The following is a 22983-nucleotide window of genomic DNA, read 5'->3' as shown; positions in this document are numbered from 1 at the left end:
CAGTTAGAATGGACATACAAACTATGAAATAATATAGTAGCTATTTTGTGTGTATAACAACTACCTTTATTATCCTTGGTTCTTCTCGGTTCTTTTTTTGTGTGTATGTAGGCATCCCATGCTTCATCCTGCCACAATGATATACTTTTTCTTTTGGGAATATAGTCTACTACACACTCTCAAATATGATTTCTTTGTACAGACAAAGTCCAATTTACAGAGCAATATAGTCTACTGCCGGCCACTGTTGTACATGCTGCAGTATACTGACGAAGCGGCGAACAGAAAGACCAATTCAGATGCTTCAAAAGTATCAATTGAAGAAGGAAAACAATGACGTTGAGGTTACCATGATTCACCTACTGAATTAGTAGTACAAGGAGGGGTACGAGGAGGCTGAGGCAATAAAACTATGATGTCATAGTAGTACAATTAGTACCTGAATCAAATGATGTACTATGTTGCTTACCTGTGCAAGGCTACAACTACAAAGAGGGTGAGGCATGATAAGTGATGGAGGAGCGGCTGGTTTGAAGCGTCCGGCTGTAGATCCTCTTATAGCCCAATGGTTCGAGTCTGACTTGATGTTTGGCAGAAACCAAGACACAGCTATTTCAAATTAAATGTTGATGCGGAGTATGATAATGACACCCTGGCTATTTCAAATTAAATGTTGATGTGGGGTATGATAATGACACCCTAGCAGGAACGGACGGAGCAGTGATCCGATACCATCATGGTAAATTTATTGCTTCTGCCAACAAATCTTTGTTTTAGTTCGTTCACAGTTGAAGCCATTGTGATAAGGTTTGGTTTGAATCTTGATTGTATAGTCGGATGCAGTAGATTGAGCTCAACTCGGATAGTACCGAGGTGGTGACTGCATTGAACAATGGATATTCTTCTTCAGTTGCTTCTGCCATCATTGATGATTGTTATTTCATGTCACTAGATTTTACTCATGTCATGATATGACCATTGTAATAGAGAGTGCAATCGAGTAGCTCATGAACTAGCTAGAATAGCTAGATTTTCTCCTCCGAGTGTTTGGTTGGATAATGCCCCTGGTGAGGTTGTCACCTTCCTTGTAAACGATGCCACATTATTTTTGAATGAATAAAGGAGGAGATTATTGTAAAAAAGAGAGATAATTGTCAAAAAAAAAGATCGTTTTCTTGCGTCCGATCGATGCAAAAGACACGCATTTGCTCGATATAATAAGATAAGAAAAAGAGAAAACACGTCCTCTCGCTCGATACTGTTCGATATCGGCCCATCGCCAGCCCCTTGCGCTCGTCCCCCGCCGTCCCGGAACCAAACCAGGCCGGCGACTGCGAGTGGCGAGTGACGACGGCCACCTCGAGCTCGAAGGCGAGAAGATCGATCGTGACTCCTTCGTCGGTAACGAGTTTCTAGCTAGTTTTCCCGGATTATTCCCTCCCGTTGATGCTCGTTTGCTCGCATCTGAGATAACAGATCTTGCCTCTTCAGGATTGAGATAGATCGTCTCAGCTGTACCTGTACCGATCGATCCCGGGTCTGAGGTGACCCCTACAAGGCGGATGTCGTCTAGGACGACGGCCAGCAAGAGGAGGATGGTCGTGGTGGCAGGATCGCTCGGCGCGCCGGTGCTGCCGGACGAGCTCACTGCGGAGGTGCTCGTGCGGCTGCCCTTCAAGTCCATCCAGCGCTTCCACGCTGTGTGCCGCTCCTGGGCCGCGGTGCTCTCCTCCGACGAGTTCCTCAGCCTCTACGTCACCTTTGGAATAAATAAGATGGAGGAGAATTGGCGCACGAGGGCCTCAAAGTTGTTTGTCTGATTGATTTGGTCTATTGATGGCAAATTTCATCTGTCTTTTCCCTCTTTTGCGAGGAACAAGTGATGAACTTTATTTCCTATAAGCCAACTCGTAGAGAAACTTCTCTCTCTCCGTATATGTGCATATGAGCAAATCGCTTTTTGTTAGGTTAGCCAGTTTGCCACCAAGCGGCGGCGGATTTCTCCACCTCTCCAACAGCCGGCGGCAGGTGGGTGGGGAGCCCCGGATCTGCGCGCACGGTTCGTGTTAGTATGTGTCTGTGAATTCTTCGACGTCGGTGAAGATGGGGCAGCAGCGACGATGAGTACAATGATTCCTCCCCTTCCTTGTAGGGGCGTCGACGAGTCCAATCAAATACCTCGGCTTGTCGGTTTCCCATAGCCGAATTTCCATTAAGGAGTGGGAGCCCCTGTATGGAAAGGTCGCGGGTAGAGTGAGCCCTTGGCGCGGGAGGTTTATGTCTTCCGCGGCGAGACTTATTCTTACTAACTCTAGCCTATCCTCTCTTCCAATATTCATCATGAGAATGTTCTTGTTAGCGGATGGGGTTCACGCTAAATTGGACACGCCCCGCTCCCGCTTCTTTTGGGAAGGAACGGGAATTAAGCGGAAGTACCACCTTGTCAAATGAGCTTCGGTGTGCCGTCCAAAAAAATATGGTGGTCTGGGGATTTTAAATTCCAAACTCATGAATGTCGCCCTCCTTTCCTGTTGGTGGTGGAGGCTAGCCCAAAATGAGTCGGGTCTCTGGGCTGATCTCCTTAAAGCTAAGTATTTTCCGAATGGCAATGTTTTCTCAGCTAAATGCTCGGGCTCCCCATTCTGGAACGGGATCCAGGCGGTGCGACCCGCGTTTACCTTAGGGGCAAAGTTTCTGGTCCGGGATGGCCAGTCCACTCGCTTCTGGTTGGACTACTGGCTCGGCACCTCTCCGCTTTGGCAGAGTCACCCCGAAGCTTTCCAAGTTGCCGCTAACACGGAGCTGATGGTGGGTGAGGCACTCCGGACCTCACCTCCTTCAGTTAACTTTCTTCGAGCGCTTCTCCTGCATGGGGAATTAGAGTGGAACGAGGTGATGGACATGATCGGCCGGCGCACTACTAGCCAGGGTACGGACGAGGTATCATGGAAGCTCTCTTCCTCGGGATCGTTCTCGGTCAAATCTTTGTACACCAAGCTAACCGAGGGTGATGTGCTGGACATAGTTCGGGGGCTATGGAAGGCTAGCATCCCGCTGAAAATAAAGATCTTCCTCTGGCAGATGTTTCAAAATCGTCTCCCGACGGCGGATAATGTTGCGATTCGCAACGGCCCATCCGACGGATATTGTGCGTTGTGTAACTGCATTAAGGATGCTAACCACGCCTTCTTCCACTGCCACCTAGTCAGATTTGCGTGGAGCGCAATACGTGCTGCCTTCCAGCAGAATTGGAACCCTACGTCGGGTGCCGGCCTTCTACATATTTTGCGTTCGCAAAATGGCGCTAGTGCACGGATCGTTTGGCGATGCGTAGGGGCGCTGCTTTGGTCTATATGAACTATTCACAGTAAGATGACCATTGAGAAGAAGCTCCCTTCTGACCCAGCTGATATTCTGTACAAATGTCACCTTTTCTTGCAGACTTGGGCTTCGCTGGGAAAACCGCGTGATGAGGAGCACATGACCGAGACGATGGTAAAGATTCGCTGCATTCAGACGGAAGCGAGACAAGCTGCAGGCCCTGACTGATACTTTGCATCGTCCTTATCCTCGGCACCTTTTGTTCGTCCCTATAGTTTTAAGAACTTCGTTATGCCAGCTTGCATGCTGATGATCTGCCAGCCTGCGTGCTGATGTCGCTGAACTTTTAACTTCTTATCTTTTGGTGTTCCGATGGCCTGTTGTTCAAGGACTTGTTGTGAACTATGTTGGTTACCGTCTGTTGGCTTTATTAATTTAAAGCCGGACGTTGTTGGCGTCTTCGTTCCAAAAAAGGGGCGTCGACGAGTCAGACGACAGTGTCAATAGCAGGGCAAGTTTGACGTCATTAGCGTTTATTCACGGCGGAGGGGGCGACGTCGTGACGTGGTCTCTTTCTCTCCAGCTACATCTTTGCATTGTGATGAAGCTTAGCCAGATACGGCTTTGTGCCTCCATTGGGGATCTTATGAGGCTTGTGTCTCCACCTTTGCCTGTTTGGAGTTGGAATTATCGACTGACCCTCATTGGTGCTAGCTTCTCTCGAACGGTGATCTTTTCAAATTGGCGTCAGCGGCGTCTTCTGGTCTACATCAATGACTTTCTAACTACTACTTGTGTAAGCTCTTGAGTTTTTAACATCGAGTTTTGCTCACTGCGCCTCGCAGATGGATGCAGAAGGGAAGATGATGCCAATTCCTTGAAGGACTTGCCCGTATTTTATTATTACTAGCGGAAGGGCTCGTGCATTGCAACGGGGGAAAATAATAATTCATAATCGCCAGGACCGGGCCCACTGTTGTGCAGAACGTGCGGCCCGCACAGGGCCCATAAATTATGGGGGCCCAAAAATTTTATATAAGACTACATACCAAATGCTAGGAATTAGTAGAAGGGAATAGGGCCAGTGCCGGAACGCTGGGCCGCATCCCGCTAGGCACTGGGCTGCAATCGCATTCGCGACTCTCCTGGTGGGCGTGCGTCGCTCGCGATCCTTCCTCACCCGGTCAGCGCTTGCATGCACTCTGCCCAGTTACATAATCATGTTTCCTGGCCAAAATGCACCGTACAAAAAAAAAATGAGGCCAAAACGAGGATATGTGCTGCTGTGTGTACTAGGCCAGTTGTTAAGGAGAGGGCACTCCCTACACCCATGGGCATATGCACCCACTTTTCAAAAAATGCATTTTAAGCATGTTTTGAAGTGTCAAAAAATTCAAAAGAAAATATCACGCATACATATTCACAAATGTGTGTACGCGGCACAAAGCTTTGCGAAAAAATGTCTTTTTGTTCTGTCTTCATAAAAAAGACAAATTTCAGTGCTTCTAAATAGTGTTCGACGACACAATTTTTTGTCTTTTTTGCACAGGCCACGAAAAAAGTTATTTTTCTGTGAAACTTTATGCACGCACGTAGAACATGGAGACATACCCGTGCAACTCTTCTGCAGATTTTTTTAGCATTTAGAAATATGTTTTCCAATGTGGGTTCATATGTATCCGGGTTCATCCATACACTTCACAGTTGTTAAGTCTGTACTTCAGGATAGGCAGGCCAATGCATGCTTCCCCATGCACCTTTTGCTCGGTATAGCTCCTTTTCTTTCCAGCATCCTTGGTGAAACATTTATTTCAGTGAACTTTAGGTTCATAAATTTTCAAATATCCCCATCATAGGCTACTAGAGCATATAGAATTAATCTTGAGATACGGTCGATTAGGCTACCGACTGGAGAACTATCGTGACTCAAGCACCAAGATGCCAATCCGTCGTATGTTCTTGACCTCCTCTACCCGGCGCGATCAGCTGATAGACGTGGCAATTCGGCGGAGAAATGTCGTGAGGTCTATTCTCGACAGGAGGAGCACTACAATAGTTTGACCTGGAATAATCACCAGGAAATTAGCAATTCTTTCAATACTTCAATAGATCAATGATGCACATCCCTTTAATTTTGTTTTATTTCTTCTTATAGTGCTTCATGAATCTAGATGAGTCACTAATCATGTCTTTTACAAGCATATGTAATTTTCTTCTTCTTCTGTAGTTCTGTTTTTATAATGAGATAGGGCCTCATTTTTGAATTTGGCACAGGGCCCCGGATTTTACCGGCCCGGCCCTGATAATCGCCAATGATGAAGACCACATTTTGCTCCATCCGAGATACTCTATATATCTCTCTCTTTCTCACTAAGACATTCTTAAGAGCATTACCCATGTATGTATTTATAAACAATGTGCATGTATAAAGTGCTAAATTTCAATCATAAAGACATGGAACGGCTTCTCGGTGCATTAGATTTGTGTTGTTGCCCACTGCATCTTCGCACATAGACTAACAAAAGAAAAAGTGACATGTTCATTCTCACTGTTAAAAAATGGTTAATTTAAATATCTGAATTACCTTTCGAGTTAGTTAAGCAAGTGTAAGGAGCCATTACATTCACTGGTAACTTTAAATATCTAACAACACTCAAACGGATGTATTCCATCCATTTCTAAATATAAGTCTTTGTAGAGATTTAAATACGAACTACATACTCATAGAGGGAGTATTAATGAACTTCTTGAGACCGTGCACCTCGGTTGGCTTGCCCACGAGCTGTCGATGGATGTCGTCGAGTGCAGCCTCAATGCGCGGCAGCACGCGAGGCGGCGGGTTACGGTGTGGTTGAGTGAATCAGAAGTATGAAACAGCAGGTTTGCTTTTTCTTTAGAACAATGAGACGGGTTCTTGTGCGGAAAATCCTATATGACGCTCTCTGCGCCAAAGAGTTGACCTAACGCAAAATCATGTTTTTGGAAAGTGTTCGTAATTCAAAAAAATGTTTGTCTTTTAAAAATAAGAATTTTCAAAAATTATTCCTGTTGTCAAATTTTTGTTCACATATTAAAAAATTATAAGGGGGTATAAAAATGTTCGTCTGTTTCAAAAATACTTTTTTTCTAAAGAAAATATTCAGAATTTTTTTTAAAAATGGTCCAAAAATTTTAACAAATGTTTCCGTTTCCAAAATATTTGTTCAGGAATTAAAATGATTTTCCCCCTTTTCAAATTTTTTTAACAAATGCAAAACATGTTCCATATTTTAAATTTATTCACAAATTGAAACATTGTTGAAATTTTCAAAAAAAACATGTTTGTCAAATAATGATTGGAATTAAAAGGAATTATTCTGAAATTTAAAAATGTTTTCAAAAAAGTCAAATAATATTCCGATCTGCCGTGTAGTTAGTTCTTAAACTTTCATGTGGCATTATAGTCATAAGCTCCACTGGCTAGCAACATGGACACGTGAGACTTTCGTCGCGAGTTCGATTCCCCAATAGTGCAAAGATTGTTTTGGATTTTTCCACTGCTTGTTGGCTGTTGAAACTGCATGGGCCGGCCCAAAAAGGGGTCTCCTCACTGTGCAAAACAAAATATATTTTTTTCACTTATAGTTGGCATTGGTGGATAATATTTTGTAATTTTGGGGGTAATTTGCGTGACGGATGGGCAGAAAAGTTTGTCCCTTTATTAGTAGGTATAGATTGTACGGACATTCTCGTAAGGGTTTTCTACTTAGTATATGGACTTAGTGTATCTTCAATTTTGGATTTTTTTTTCCGCTGCTTGTTGGCTGTTGAAACTGCATGGGCCGGCCCAAAAAGGGGTCTCCTCACTGTGCAAAACAAAATATATATTTTTCACTTATAGGTGGCATTGGTGGATAATATTTTGTAATTTTGGGGGTGATTTGCGTGACGGATGGGCAGAAAAGTTTGTCCCTTTATTAGTAGGTATAGATTGTACAGACATTCTCGTAAGGCTGTTTTACTTAGTATATGGACTTAGTGCATCTCCAATGTTGCCTCTGAAATTGGACTCACAGTCCATTCGTGGACACTTCCGCGCACATAGATATGGGAGTCGTCCGTCCAATGCAGCAACTCCTCCTTCATGTCATGGACAAGCAGCTCCAGAGGTGCCAGACCGCGGTTGCGGAGTGACCGCTCGAGGAGGACCTCCAGGTGCGTTCGCTACTCATCTGTTATCATGTTCTCCACGAGGAGGGACGGCTGCGCCTGGTCCTCCTTGTCGCTCAAGGAGAGGATGATCTCCTGTTTGTCGGGGCAGTGAAGGAGAAAGGCCCAGGAAAACATAGGCGAAGGCATCACGATCTGCAGGGAGAGCGGATCCAGCTGTTGACACCAAAAACCATTTGCTCTGGCCAGACTTTCCCATCGCCGTGGAGGTGACAGGAACGACAACAGTGGTGAGAGGAGAGGAAAGGAGCGAGGCGACGAAGAGGACATGAGATGAGATGCATTTTGGGTGGCTCCCACACTCTGCTTAAATGTGGGAGCATGCGGAGCGATGCTGCTTCAATGCGGTGCAACAGGCGCGTATGTGGTGCGAGTCCGGATGCCCGCAAACCTCGCCAACTTTGATGCCAACTTACGAGAATTCGGACGCCTGGACCGGACGTGTCCTTGAATGTTTACAACACCACGTTGGATGATAAAATTGGTTAGGACACGTCGGATGATAAAAATGGTTTTGTGGCACCGTGTTGAAGATGCCTTTAGGTGTTTTCCAAAAAAAATAAGAAATTAGCCTTCCTCTATTTATTAGGAAGAAGTGTGAAATCTTATTTCGTACTTTTTTAGTTCGCTATATAAATACTCTAACTTTCTTTCCACATAGTTTAATATATTTTGTTCATTTATTTAAATATGTATGTAATTCATATTGAAATATCCAAACCATCTTATAGTTTTGTTGTTTTCGTATTTTTTGGATTTATTTCAGATTCGGTGAGTTTGTTCAGTGGGAGGAGATGTTCCTATCGACTACAAGACGCTTGTGATGACTTTGTTAATCTTAAAATGTTATGCCAGCTCGGTATTTTTCGAGGTGTTGGTAGGGATATGATGAACGGAGGGAGTATATTCTTTTAACGGTGGAATTTATGTATATTTAGCTAAAAAAAATAAAACGATGGGAATTATCTTCTTCTTCTTTTTTGAGTTGATGGAAATTATCTTCCGAGGGTGGAATTTTGAGGACCGATGTGCACCGTCCGACACGTTGAACGGCTGCGAGTGCACTTTACCCCTACACTGCACACGGCGTTATCCTCAAAGAATCGGCTCACCGTCGCCACCTGCTCCCGTCCACAGCATGGCCGCGCTCCGCCCCGCCCCCCGCGCCGCCATCGGCGACCGCGGGCCGGCCGCCGTCTGCCGCGGCTCCCGCCGGCCCTCGTACCTCTCCTCCGCGTCCCCGTGCTGGCAGCAGGTTCTTCTTCAACCTCCTATTCATTTCTATCCTCTGTTCTCGGTGTGGTTTCGGTGAGGAGAGTCGGGGTTCAATCAGAGGAAACTGATTAATTGGTGCTCCTTTGTGAGTTCTTAGTGGGTATTTTCTAGCGCTACTGGTTCATGGGGCTGAAAACGTTTTTGGATTTTAATTTAACCTTGGGTAGATGGAGGGATGATCTGAATTGAGGTGCCGAGCCAGCTTACAATTGTTTCCCCTTGTTTGGGGAGGAGTTTGGTTCTTGACTTTGTTATAGTTGCTGATTCACTGGGTTCTTGGCGATTAGTTCAGATATGCCAGTAGGCCCAATACACCAGTCACCTGTATAACGGGAATTACTAGAAATTTTACTGCTCAAGTAGCCAATTTGAAATAGAAATTCACCTGAACTGACAGATATGCAGAACGATTCTTATACATCACCTGACTTTCTAATCGTGTGAAACTGAAGCTGACTGAAGCTGCAATTCTGTAAAACTGATCTTATCTTAAGTTCTGTGATACTGAACCCTAAGCATGTATTTGTACGAAATCTACTCAAATTATTATGTTCTGCACTCTCCAGCTCACAGACATACATAAATTTTTAGTGCTTGCTTGTTTCACTGTCCCAAGTTGACAATGACAGAAGATGCCAAAGTTTGGCAAATAATGTGGTGATTTGTTTATTGCGAAATGCGGAGGCCAAATTTTGGGAAGGCATGTTAGTTTACTGATTGCTTCTCCAGCATCCTATGGGCATTGTTAGTCCAGTTGGAGGCCAAATTTCCTGGGTTTGGCAACTTCTTTGGCAAGACAATTTGGGGCAACAAAACCAAGCATGCATTTAATTCTTACTGACTTTAAGTTGATTCATCTCTTATATTAGTTTAAAATCATCATTAAATTATATATGTGCAGGACTTGTGATCACAGCCTTATCAACTTTATAAATTGCAGGGAAATATCTTGAATCGGAAATCCAAATGCACTACCAGAAAGCTACTGACTACTGTTACTGGCGCAAAGGGTGATGAATCTGAATTTGATAGTGTCAATGCACCACTTGAGCCCCAAACATGGGAAGGGAGCTTCTTGTGTGGCTTATTGAAGAACCAGCCTCAAATTTTTCTAGTAGCTGCAGCAAAGCAACTTCAGCGACTGTCTATTCAAAGGAAAGACACGCTGACCCGCTGGGAATATAGTATCGGTTCTTCCGAGGACTGTCTTCACAGGTTAGTAATATCTGCCTGCCCATTTTGGAAATATTTAGGGGCTGTTTGGTTCCTAGCCACACTTTGGCACACCTAACCTTAGGCAAGTTTGACCAAGTTAGGTAGGTGTCTGGTTCTAGCCACACTTGAGGCAAGAAATCTTTTATGAGCAGTGAACCCCACATGTCATAGATACAAAAAGTGTGGCAAGATTCCCTTAGGCAAGCCAAAGTGTGGCTAACAATTTGAACAACTCAAGTAAGGCAAGTGTGGCAAAAATCATATGGCAAAGATGGTCACAATCCAAACAGCCCCTTAGTCGCAGCCTCTCAGCCTCTGAAGAGTTTAATGTTGCTGATTTGATTTGTTTCCAATCTGTATATATTTCCAACATTTGTAAAAACAGACAATAATGCGCTCTTGTATTAGAATGACAAACACTTCAGTTCGACATGACCTCATAGCACCTGGAGCGTAATACGAGTGTTTTACCTTGTAAGTGAGGCTGAAATCCAAAACAAGGGTATCACCAGAGGTTTATGGTGGGAGCATAAACCTGGACAGGCTAACTATTAGAGTGTTTAGATAACTAAAGTAGTGATCTAAACGCTCTTATATTTCTTTACGGAGGAAGTATCAGTGTAGACAAGATATGGGTCATTGTTAGTTTAAATGAAAGAATAAGGACAGTAAGGTCCTATATTCACTCCTGGATTCTCTTCCATGTTTGCCATGTGTTTATTCATGACCTACATATGTCAGATTTAACTTTTTTTAGAGACTGTCAGATTTAACTGAATCCATTAAGTAGCTGGTGCAGTTGTTGGATTCCTGACACAGCAAATATCGTCAACCTGATTTTTTGTTTTGTTCTTTTCACTTTTGTTACTGTATTATATTTTCCTGGATAACTAAGTATATTGTCTGGAACCATTACAAATAGGAGAATTGCTGAAATGAAGGACCAGGAGTGCAGGACTGCTATTGAGGACGTCATGTACATGTTGATTGTTCATAAATATTCCAAGATTGAGGTTCCGATGGTTCCGAATCTATCAAAAATCATCAGTAATAGAAGATTACATATATGGCCACCAAGGGAGGCAGATCTTGAATCCATTCATGGACCTGAGGTGCTAGGTCAAATTAAGGAGCACTTGACTAGCATTATCAGATGGGTGCACAGGAATGGCCCCAAGATCAATCGCTCAACACTTCGTGTCAAAAGGCTGCAATTAGCTCGGATCTATTCTGCTTCAATAATGTATGGGTACTTCCTCAAATCTGTCGCTGTAAGGCATCGCCTGGACCTGACTTTTGCTCGGTCAGAAGAATTTTTACAGCCAATTCAGCTTCTCAATGCTCAACTTGCAACTACCTGTAAAAAGGAACAGCAAGAGGCCTTTGGCGGTTCTGTGGGAACGGTGCCTTCCTCAAAACCACGGTCTGTCGTTGATCCTCATGACCTGAAGAGTTACATGATGGGCTTCGATCCAAAGACCTTGGAGTTATGCGCGAAGCTGCGCACAAACGAGGCTTGTAATCTCATCGAGAAGCACAGCTGGGCACTCTTTGGAGAAAAGATGGGCTCCACGGAGATTGACGAGGCGGTGATACTTGATCCGGCATCCCTAAAAAGACTGCTGCTTGAAGCCATTGCATTTGGTTCCTTCCTTTGGGATACCGAAGACTATGTTGATGAGATATACAAGTTGCAGGACAGCTGAAAATTGATCATCAGAAGATTCCTGAAGCACTGTAGATACGGAGCTCGCTGGAAGAAGAGTTTGCAGAAGATTCCTGAGACCATGTATATATTTTAGGAAATTGCCTTTTTTCTGTGCATGTAAATCCTGACTTTGCAGGTGCTAAAATATGTAGTAGCTTTTTTTTTCTGAAATAACAACCTTGCAGGCACTAAAAATATATCTACATATGACCTTGTTGTATAGATGGTGCCAGTAAGCATATGTCCATTTAGGCATTGGCCTGCAGTCTGTAATCTGTAATACGGTGTAGTAATGCACTCATGCATCTTCAGATGTAAGAAGATTTTGTTAAGTACTACAAAGTGTCAAAGTCCATTTGACCATGATTCAAAGCTATGATTGATGGATTGATCTCCAGACAGCGGGAGCAATAACGTAAAGGGAGGCACACGCCAACATTTGTGCCCCTCACCCAACTAATGCGCCTTGATCAGGGGCACCCTAACCTACCGGCAATTGCCGTCAGTCACCTCACAGTGACGAGGCGACGATGAGATATACAAGTTGCAGGACATCTGTCATATGGGCGATCTGAAGGATGCCTGTACCTGCCATGATCGTCTACACCGACCCTTCATCACGCCTGTGATGAGCAGGCAAGGGACCTCGCTTCGACTCCGGTAATGGCCTCACCCATTGCCCCTTGAGATCTCTAACACTCTCTGCAGTTAGGTGCTCCTGCTCCAGTTCTAGGATTATGGTCTGATCAAGTTAAACCTAAGGATTCCCTCAAAAAAAGTTAAACCTAAGGATAGAAAAAATGGTATCACACATGTGACCAAGCTTAAGTAATGATTTCACTTGTGTCTCAGGTATTCCATAAACTCCAGTTAACTGCTCATAGAAAGAAATGGAAAAATAGCGAACCAGATTTAAATGGTTACATGCTACTTTTCCGCCTTCTGCACATCTGCTTAGACTGTCGATAGATACACCAACACACAAACTCAATACAGTTGAAAATTTCAAGCATCAGATTGCATATAATCATTCACCACAGGCATGTCCAGCGCATTTATTCTCTCCCGGACATTTGAATAACAAAGAGAAGAGTTATACCCCACATCTTGAATCTATTTTGTGTCTGCTTTCCATTTGTGTTCTACAATGGTCTCAACACATAAATCATAGTCAGCCAAACAGATTGATGCTTGTTAGAGATACAACTGAAGCAAACCACTTTCACAACTTGAGAAACAAGCCAACCAAGAAGACAATTGTTCAGTAGTAGTGTAGTACAAACCATGTACATCAGAGATTATTCTAAAATGCTGATGAAAAAAGGATTCCTAGATCATTCTACAATAACAACAAAGCCTTTAGCAAGTTAGATCACCGCGCTATTCTTTACGGGCGAGAACCCAATTCAACATATTATCGGTATCATGCTTTCTTCCCTGTTTTGTCATCTGAAGGGCTGAAGTCAGAGAGAACGTCCTCTGGTCAAGACACTGGCTGAGCATCCGAGGATCCAGCGGCCTGGTTATCTTTCTCGCTCTGTCTCCGCTTCATCGTTCTCCTGACTTCTGCCTCTTTCTTGTCAACAAACTCTATCAACTCTCTGAAGCTGCCAAGGCGTGACGGTCTCCGCGCCCTTTCGACAGTATCGGTGGCAGCGGCGGTGGGGCCGACAGCATCAGCTGCACTAGGCTCACCGGCAGCTTCAGAGCTAGAGTAGCGGCTATATTGCCAGCAGACCCGTATGAAGAACACCAGCAGAGCCAAGAGGCATATCAGGGCACACACGAGGAAAAGGCCCCAGAAGCTTCGAAGGCCAAGGCTGGTTGCTCCCACCTCAGTGTCATCAGTGGAGCAGCTCGGCCTGGTGAACCACTCGTCATGGATCCTCTGGAGCTGGCCACTCTCTGAAAGTTGAAGGATGGCCGTCGATAAGTCCGCGGCGAGGGGGGAGTCTCTCTGGAATGCCTGCAAAGAAGAAGAAGATAACGGAGAAGAATAAGTAGTTTCCCTGACAATGAGATGAAATGTGGATGAGTGACCAAGAGAAAGTGATTAGAGCAAGGAAGATGGTGAACGTACAAAGCCCCATCCCTCCTTTGTGAACTCCTGTCCCACTATTCTGAAATCGCAGTGGTATGACAGGAAGATCTCAACATATGGCATCTCATCGACGATTGCGGCGACGCCTCCATCTCCTGATCCGCGTCTAAGGGCGTCGGCATACTCGTGGATCGTATTTAGCGCTACTAATCGAGACTCGGGGATACTGAGCTCTTCGATCAGGTAGTTTTTGGTGAATTTTCCAGCCTGGTATCCAATAGGTAAACCACTTGAGATCAGATTGTCGATCCCGGTTATTCCTGTAGATAGCTGTTGGACTGTGAGGATTGATGTCAAACTAGCGGTATAGCTCGAATTGATTATCAGCACAACGAACAACCATATGATCAACACGAACCGCCCAAGGGCGCTCCCGGTGTTCTGTCCTGAAGCGAGTTTCATGTCAACATGTTACCATCGAGAACATGGAAGGCACCACGGATGAGTTAAGCATAATATCATGTGATGGATCTAGTGTACTTACTGTGTGAGAAGAACATTGTTGAGAAGCTAAACCTGAAATATTATAAGAATGAAATGTCAGTCAATTATTTCCCAACATACAAGTAACACTTACAAAAATTGCCTCATGAATTTCAGACTCAAGACAGACTTGGTAGCAAGCATAGGATAGAATACATCCCTATGTAGCAACAGAAGTTTACCAAATTATTGTTATAATTTGTCGTCGCGGAGAGCCTCGGAACTCCTCATTGGTCCGATGTTCAAGAATCCAAACAACAATCCCCACAAAAATAAAAAGAGCGCATGTTACACACCACATCTCCAATGTAAAGGGTTTCATGAAAGCCCAGGCACTCGAAGGTGCTCTTTGCACCGGTGCTACTATCACAAGCCCCGACTCAATATAAGGCTGCGTGAATTCTGCCATCTTTGTTCTGTTTCTCACAATGGCAAAGTCTCCTACAGCTGCATCAAGAGACTAGTGAAAATGAAACTGATCAGAGGGCTGATAACAAATGGTTAAATACATACACCGGAACGAAGAATGAGATCGAGCATACATTGTCAGCAATCATACTAATAATGTCGTCGTAGTTAGGGTTCTTTTTACCATCCCCGATTGTTATGAACTGGCAAGGAACCGGATAAGGAAGCAGTCTGATTGCCGCGTTGAATATATCAACGCAATAGCCAGTCACATTATCAGAGCCCCTGCCACCTGCCACTAACTCCTTGAAGCTTGCCTTGATCGGAACACCGACGCGCAGAGGCTGGCCATTGTTTGGGAAAACCCACCCCTTAGGTGTAGTGGTGGAATCACCCGGCCAGACGACATTGTAGAGCCGTTGGGCAACTGAAGAAGCATTTGGTGGCTTCTGATACAAAGTTTCAGGAGCAGCGACAGAGAGGCCTGAGTAGTTGGACCAGTAGCCAATCAACCGGGAGCCAGAACCACCCACATTAAGGATATCATATGCTGGGCGTACCAGGTTGCGGTCCGGACCAAATTGCACCAGACCAGTAAGGCCTGTGAAATTCGTGAGCAGAAGCTGCTGCAGCATCTGCTCACCACCATCAAATACCTTGAGAGTTGACAGCTGCAAAGTACTATCATTTGAACGGTGCAGCCTTGGATCTGTAGAGAAGTTGACCTGCTGCCCATTATCAAGAAATTTATTGATGCCACGAGCGACAGCCCAGACAGAGTCATATGCATAGAAACCATATGAATTCAAGCCAGAAGTAATGCCTCTGCTACGAGCGGCGTTGTTCCATTTGGTTATGAACTTGTCCTTGGCATCAGACTCAGAAGTGTGCTGACGAAGAACAATCAGTCCCTGAATATGACTCATACCTTTAAGATCTCCAGACGCCGAGGAATCCAGGACAGCAGCTAGCCAGTCAGTCACTATCCAGACATAGCCACTGGCCATCATCTGGAGCTTGTTGGCAACAGAAAATATCTTCATCCCTGTGTCAGGATTTGCATGCACAACCATGACCCTTGATTCCATCATATTTGCTCTGAACAACACATCATTGATCACCTGTGTGTTTGAATTTGGAGGAATGGCTGCTTTGTGTGAAATCTTTGCCCTCTTTGCTGCAAGTGCGTCGCCGAGGGCCGACACGCCACCTCGCCCATAATCATCATCGACGAATATAGCAGTCACCTCTTTCCACTGGTAGTAATCAACAATGCTAGCAATGGCATTCATCTGGAAGTAGTCACTCATGGTTGTCCTTATGAAGTAAGGATACTCTGACGCGGAAAGCGTCGGATCTGTGGCCGCAAATGATAGAAGAGGAACATGTAGCTCGTTAACAACATGGGAGATGACATGGCCTATTCCAGATGATTGTGGGCCAATAACAGCAACTACATTTTTCTCCATTAGCTCCAATGCTGCAACCAAGCAAAAAAAAAATTGTGAATCGGACTATCCAACAGAGCAGCACCTACATCTGATAAATCGAAGCTAAGTTTTGACATCTGTAAGTGCTCATTCTGCTCAAAAGTTAGGATCCACAAATGGTAAGAAAAATTGAGTCATATCAAGCAAACTTTAGTCTGACAGAAACAGGAAAACTAATGCTGCTTCAAGCAAAGAGGAGCAACCTCCGATAAATCTGTTGATTCTGATGCTCACACATGACACAAAAAGAAAAGAAAAAAGAGATCTTGCATGAGAAAAAGTGAAGAATCGGATTCTCCAAAGTAGGTGAGACACGTTTCTTGCACCATACGGAATACTATAAAGCAAGTTCATAAGTTTTGCCATTTGTGGTACCACTGCACCGGCATGCTTTTTGTATGTTTCTCTTGTATTAGCAAGACAGTCTGGTTAGCAAAAGCCTCAAGAAAGGACAATGTCGTCGTAAGTCCAAGCGAACGGTTGGTCTCTCTGTTTCCAGTTCAAACATTATCAAATCATCTCATGAGGCACGAGGCAGGCAATTATTGCAATTAAACTAGTATAAATGATGGGCAAGAGGGCAGCTTGGCCTTAGTTCAGACAGATGGAGACACTATACCAATAATCCACTGGAGTTGAAATGGATATTTCTTGGTTGTCGACATTTAGGTACAGTAAATTTGTGTTACCTGACCCAAGAGGGAATGTCACAAGCAATTGTCTAATGAATTTCCAGGGATAAAAACGGATGAAGAGAACACGTGATACTAACTAAGTACAATATAAAAGACGTAGTACTGCAAAAGTGGAAAGCAAAGCAAGCAATCAAGGCTACCAACTACTGCTCCCAATGCGCAACTTAGTTCTGGCATTCTGAATCAAAGTAGTGACAGCCACTTTGGTTTTTCTAAGGGTTTGCAGATTGCAGCTGCAGATCAACAATTTACTACAAATCAGCAGGGCTACATTAGCAGTCATTGATCTGATCACTCCATTCGAAACCATTGCATTTTGCTGCTCGAAGTTGAATCTCTCCACTCGAAATTACTGTAATTTCAGTTCTTGAGCTCGACATGAACATGAGCAACTGAGATAGATAGAGAGGGAGGGGGGATGCAGACTGCAGAGAGCGGCAAACCTTCGATGGTCCCGAGGAAGCCGCTGCAGTTGGTGTCCTGGGCGACGAGGCTGAGCCGGGTGGCCGCGAGCACGGTGCGGTCCGCGTTGACGTCGTCGACGGCGAGGTCGATGGCGAGCCGCGCCGCGCGGCCAATGACGGAGTCGTAGGTGAAGAGCGCGCCCACGGCGACCTCGCTCGGCCGCGCCCCGGCCCCCGCCACCGTGGCCGCCCTCCCCGCGGCGGCGAGCAGCACCAGGAGCAGCGGAGGCGTCAGCCGAGGCGCGCCCATTGGCCCAATCCACGAGCTTCAGAACTGGCACCTACAGTAGTCCAAGGCCCCCCCGTCCCTGGCCTGTCTGTCCGTCCCGCCCTCTACATCACAGCAGGTGTTTGGTCGGCACGTGCGGCACACGTGACAAAATTGCAACCCCTTTATTCCATTTCAGCACTGCTCAAAACATTTTGCCACTGCTGCTGCTGCTGTAAAGAGGTGTGGGCTGCTAATGCTCAGCTCACAGATCTGCGGGATCCATTTCTCCAGCTTTCGAGAAAAGGAAAAGAAAAAAGAAAAAGAATGGACCGACCTCCTTGTTTATTTATTTTTCGCGGGAGAGAACCGACCTCCTTGTTACGACGAATGATGCTCTTTAGATCAAGAACGATTCTTACTCCGCTTACCAATCTTATTATGATGCGGTTGTTTTGAAATGTGGAACAGTCAAGTGTTTTTTTGTATGTTTCAAATCTGTACAAATCAATGAAAAAGAAAGGCATTTATATGCGTCTAATGTCTTGTGGGCGATGGCGGACCTAGAATTTGATCAACGTGGGGCAACATTATAAAGGGCAGCATTTTTTTTGTGCCAAAACATATTACAATAGTTAATAAAGTACTAAATATACATATAAGATGCACTAGTACAAGAAGTTTTCAAATTCTTTGTGGGGACCATGGCCCCCACCACCACACCCCTAGGTCCGTCACTGCTTGTGGGCCTTCAAATTTGTAGACAATGAAAAAAAAAGTTGACATGCAAACTTGTTTTGTATAAGAAATTCTATATGAAGCCAACACATTTTAGGTGCACGTGCACTAGAGACAATTTGCCAGGATTTCTTTCTTTTTCTTCTAGTGCATGTCAACATGAAATTTGTTACCTACTTTTGTATGAATTTTACTAAATTATTTTTCCATCTCAACTTTTGCGACAAAATAATCAATGGATGCACTATGGATGTGCAATGTTTTTAAGAAAAACATTTAAGTACATATTTTTAGAGGATTATCAAGTATCTTTCCCTCCGCCTCTGGCATAGAAGCTGAATATAACTCCTTTGAAGAAAGAATAAGGGTGTGTGGAAATGCCCAATAGAGGACCGGGTCCATGGAGCCTTTTTTTTTTAATAAAATATGTCCATAGCGCAGAAAAAAAGAATTTTTGTACATACAGAAATACATGTATAACTTCCCACAAAAAAGGAAATACATGTATAACATGTTCAAGAAAAGTTTCATAACAATATACTTTACGTGGCAAAGACAAAAATGACAAATATGTACATGAAAATGGGCCAAAAAATTGTTGGGCCTGGATTTTCTTTTGCGCAGCTTGCAAATCATAACATTTTTTTAACTCAGAAATACCATTTTTTTAAGATTTTGGAATAAGGGCTCCAAGGAGCCTGTCCTTAAAAAAATTTGCACTCTAAGGATGTGTCTCTTTCTCCCCGGCTGAAAATACACTATTTACTAATGATGGAAAATTCTTGAAGATAATTATGTCATACAATACTAGTAAGAAGAATCAAATCAGACCACAAAATTTCATATGAAAATTTCCACAACATAATATGAGAAACAAAAGGGGAAAATTCATTGATGATAAAAGAAAGAAATTGGCCAAATTAAAGGCCTAGTTTACTTTTTTTTGCAGGAAAAACTTCTGACCTATTCATCAAACATCATGCCAGTAAAAGGAAGACAAGAAACAATAAAAAAATACATCCTTGTTCATAGACCATCTACCGACGAATACGAGTATTAGAGCAAGCTGAAGGAGCGCCACCATCATCGCCCCTCCCTCACCAGAGTCGGCCAAACCTGAGAAAACAAGAGGAGGGCTCTATGGGAACATGTTTAGCGTTATGTTTAACTTTTTTTTAATTTCATTAGCGGTGAGAAAATCAAGATTGCTCTATAAGGACATATTTTGTCAAATTGTTAGATAGAGATATTTCGCACAACCTAAAAATAATGATTACCACTTCAAATCTGGTCAAAAGATTGACTGGTGGTAACATTAGTCTCTTTTCTAAAACCAAGTATATTTAGTTGATTAATGTCTAATGTACTCCCTCGGGTCCAAATTTTGACGCGCAGTTAGTACACTTTAGTACAGATTTGTACTAAGTATGCGTCAATTAATATGGATCACAGGGAGTACATATATTAGCGACGAGGTAGCAAATTCAACATTCAGATATTGCTTTAGAAAGGTTAGGACCATCTAAAAGGAATATAACTTAAAGATAAATATCCTAAACTAAAAGATATGTGTAACTTAAGTTATTTTTATAGTGCTATATTTGGCTTAGCAAAGTTAGGGTATATTTCCGAATCTTATGTAGTGGCTATGGAATCGTAATATTTTTTGAAATAGTTTAACAACGTATGATATTAATTAAACATTTTAAAAAGTAAGACAAGAAAGTATATGATGTCCTCACATTTGCGAGGGCACTGGTCGAACCAAAACGAGTCTGTATGTTTGGCGCGTAGCTTTCACGTTCGCCTTGGACACTGGCAGGTACATTGACTTGAATCGGCCATGACGCATTAGGTCGAAATCACTGTTTTGACCCTCTTTTAAAAGTTTAGCACGATTTGACTTCATTTTTTTTTTGACAATCGATTTGACCTCATCTTCAAAGTGTCTCATTTCTTTCGAGACATTCTTGAAAGTGTCAACAAGCGAAATCACTAATTAAGGAGTACTCGTTGCAAAAAACACTTCACTTTCCCAGGTCGCGACAAGTGATGCACATGCAGCGCGCTACTTGTTGCAACCTGGAAGTTTTCCCTTTCTTCGTAGATTCGTTTATTCAAAATGTTTTATCTCTTAAACCGTGCGTCCAAAACTCGAACCGTTTTCACTATTGGATTCCTCGCGCCGAGATCTTTAAAACTAGATCCCATGTTGATAGGTTTTGATGAACTTTTTTTCACGAAAAAACCGGACAAAAAAACCGGGCAAAAAAACCGAACCGGGAGCATGGTTTTTTTCCCTTTCCGAAAGAGGCACGCCAGTGCCTCTCGCGAAATCACAACCGTGCCTCTCGTGGAATTAAAACCGTGACTCTCGTGGAAGGAAAAAAAACAGAAAACGCGTTTTTTTTGTTTTCGAGAGGCACGACCGTGACTCCCGCGAAAGCACAACCGTGCCTCTCGCGGAAGCAAAACCGTGACTCTCGTGAAAGAAAAAAACAGAAAACGCGTATTTTTTTCCCTTTCCGAGAGGCACGGCTGTGACTTTCGCGTAAGCACAACCATGCCTCTCGCGGAAGCAAAACCGTGACTCTCACGAAAAAAACAGAAAACGCGTTTTGTTTTTCCCTTTCCGAGAGGCATGGCCGTGACTCTCACAAAAGCACAACCGTGCCTCTCGCGGAAGAAAAACCGTGACTCTCGCAAAAGAAAAAAAAACAGAAAACGCGTTTTTTTTCGTTTCCGAAAGGCACGGCCGTGACTCTCGATAAAGCACAATTGTGCCTCTCGCGGAAGAAAAACCGTGACTTTTCTGAAAGGAAAAAAACACGTTTTTTGGCGCAAAAATTTTTTTTCGAAATTTTTTTTTGATCGAAAAGCTAAGAAAGACCGGAGGAAAACCAAAACGTCGAAAAAACCGGGAAAAAACCGTTTAAAAATCGAAAACGCGTGTGCAAAAAAATCCGAAGAGAGCGTCCAGAGCGCGACACATGACGAATGGCTGAGAGCGCGCCAAATAGCGCTGATCGTTGCGAGGCTACCGAAGGAGCGCTCGTTAACTTTTTTTTAGGGTAATAGCCAAGCTTTATTCATCAAAGTCCACACGTTGTGGGATACAAGTCGGGTTATGGGATTGGACAAACCAAACGTGGCGTCCCGGACCCAGAGAAAGAGCATGCTTGGCTAATCTATGAGCTTCTAAATTGTTCAAACGGCCTTCAAAACAAAAATTACAATGAAAAGAAGATTGTTGGACTCTAATCTCCTTGATGATAGCACCATAAGCGCAATTGCTGTCGTTATGTATCGCACTCACCACATCCCTTGCGTCTGACGCTACCACAAATTGATTTAAGTGAAGATCAGCTGCGAGCGCCAAACCTTCCCGGCACGCTATCGCCTCTAGTGTTGCCGGATCATCCACACATCTGATTACTAGAGCCGAGCTACCAAGAAAGGTACCCGAATTATCTCTGCATACTGCTACCGTTGTTCCCCGGCTTCCTTTCCTGCACACTGCATCAACATTAATCTTGGCGTAGCCAGTAGGAGGTGCTTTGGGTTTCCTGTTGGTATTATGAACCAGTCTTGGTTCAGTCCTTACCGGGTCCTGTTTTCCATTGATTACCTGAAGTTCATCAATGTATCTCTCTACAAAGGACATGATCGCATGTGGGCTCTGAAAGACACTTTCGTGTATAGCTTTTCGCCTCGCTGCCCATATAGCCCAAAGGATCACAGAGATCTTCACAAATTCAGCATGTGATAACAGTTCCCTTAGAGAGAAAAGCCACTACTTGGCCTTTGGTTCAGTATTGGACATCATTTTTTGGAGAAGTTCGCCGTCCAAAAGCGCCCAGGTGCACCGTGAGGACGTGCAGTCGATGAGCGAGTGTCTTCACGAGTCAGGCGCCCCACACATGCCACATGAACTCGATTGTGTCATATGCCTTCTCGCACGGACATCGTTTGTCGGGATTGAATGCTTTGAGAGTCTCCAGAGGAACATCCTCACCTTGCCAGGTACTTTCATACTCCACAAACTCTTCCAAGATTTCTCCTCCGTCGCAGTACTTGACGGGCCCGAAGTGTTCTCAAGCCACGCCTCTCTCCTTAACCTGGTAGTTACAAGCATGCGATATGCCGAGCGGACCGAGAAAGAACCATTCTTTTCATAGTGCCAACTCCAGAAATCAGAGATATTGCGAGTGCATAGGGGAATGCTTAATATAATTTGAATATCCATCGGCATGAACACCGACTCCACCTTCTCTCTATCCCAGCTAGCCGACGTGTGATCTATGAGCTCGGACACTAGCATAGTGGGATTTGCAGTAACGCACCCATAAGGTTTCATCATCTCCTCTTTGGGAAGTCAGTTCTCTTCCCAAATCTTTGTTGATTCTTCAGTGCCAATGCGCTTGATCAGGCCCATCTTCAGAGTGTCACGTCCCTCTATAATGGCCCTCCAAATCTGACTTGGGTGGTTCCCCAATTAATGAAGCCTCCAAGATTGAACAGTTCGGATAATATATACTCTTCAGAATACGTGCACTGAGAGAATCGGGTTCCTGCAACAGCCTCCATGCCTGCTTTGCTAACATCGCCAAGTTAAAGAGTTCGAAATCCTTAAAGCCTAACCCACCCATTCCTTTTGGCTGGGTCATA

The 22983-nt window shown here is 44.0% G+C and overlaps 2 protein-coding genes across 3 annotated transcripts; one reads left to right on the top strand and one right to left on the bottom strand.

Annotated features, from left to right (window-relative positions):
* Positions 1–8629: 8629 nt before the first annotated feature.
* On the top strand, positions 8630–12091 carry LOC119291520 (UV-B-induced protein At3g17800, chloroplastic-like). Its single transcript, XM_037570296.1, has 3 exons — positions 8630–8785; positions 9746–10020; positions 10943–12091. Exons 1-3 carry the CDS (start codon positions 8669–8671, stop codon positions 11724–11726), a joined length of 1176 nt encoding a protein of 391 aa, XP_037426193.1. The 5' UTR covers positions 8630–8668; the 3' UTR covers positions 11727–12091.
* An 844-nt stretch (positions 12092–12935) lies between these two features.
* Positions 12936–17704, bottom strand: LOC119291507 (glutamate receptor 3.5-like). 2 transcript variants are annotated; one of them, XM_037570275.1, is made up of 6 exons: positions 17349–17697; positions 14855–16200; positions 14495–14772; positions 14314–14345; positions 13809–14215; positions 12936–13694 (listed from the first exon to the last, which is right to left on the bottom strand). In XM_037570275.1, the coding sequence occupies exons 1-6, from the start codon at positions 17617–17619 to the stop codon at positions 13212–13214; spliced, it is 2817 nt and encodes a 938-aa protein (XP_037426172.1). In that variant the 5' UTR covers positions 17620–17697; the 3' UTR covers positions 12936–13211. The 2 variants fall into 2 exon arrangements, with proteins under 2 accessions (XP_037426172.1, XP_037426181.1); XM_037570284.1 differs by lacking the exon at positions 12936–13694 and having other exon boundaries at positions 13940–14099; positions 14170–14215; positions 17349–17704.
* Positions 17705–22983: the final 5279 nt, after the last annotated feature.

This window comes from Triticum dicoccoides, chromosome 1A, assembly GCF_002162155.2.
Source record: "Triticum dicoccoides isolate Atlit2015 ecotype Zavitan chromosome 1A, WEW_v2.0, whole genome shotgun sequence".
Taxonomy (NCBI): Eukaryota; Viridiplantae; Streptophyta; class Magnoliopsida; order Poales; family Poaceae; genus Triticum; species Triticum dicoccoides.
The sequence above is the reverse complement of the archived record's forward strand: the minus strand, read 5'-3'. Positions and strand labels throughout refer to the sequence as shown.

What these genes read in the sequence shown, in the direction of transcription:
- LOC119291520 (XM_037570296.1), top strand. Translation starts at nt 8,669, where the DNA reads ATGGCCGCGCTCCGCCCCGCCCCCCGCGCCGCCATCGGCGACCGCGGG. An exon ending in CGTCCCCGTGCTGGCAGCAG is followed by an intron (nt 8,786 to 9,745) that starts GTTCTTCTTCAA and finishes TATAAATTGCAG; the next exon opens with GGAAATATCTTGAATCGGAA. An exon ending in TCCGAGGACTGTCTTCACAG is followed by an intron (nt 10,021 to 10,942) that starts GTTAGTAATATC and finishes CATTACAAATAG; the next exon opens with GAGAATTGCTGAAATGAAGG.
- LOC119291507 (XM_037570275.1), bottom strand. Translation starts at nt 17,619, where the DNA reads ATGGGCGCGCCTCGGCTGACGCCTCCGCTGCTCCTGGTGCTGCTCGCC. An exon ending in CTTCCTCGGGACCATCGAAG is followed by an intron (nt 16,201 to 17,348) that starts GTTTGCCGCTCT and finishes GCTTGGTTGCAG; the next exon opens with CATTGGAGCTAATGGAGAAA. An exon ending in CAAATTATAACAATAATTTG is followed by an intron (nt 14,346 to 14,494) that starts GTAAACTTCTGT and finishes ATAATATTTCAG; the next exon opens with GTTTAGCTTCTCAACAATGT.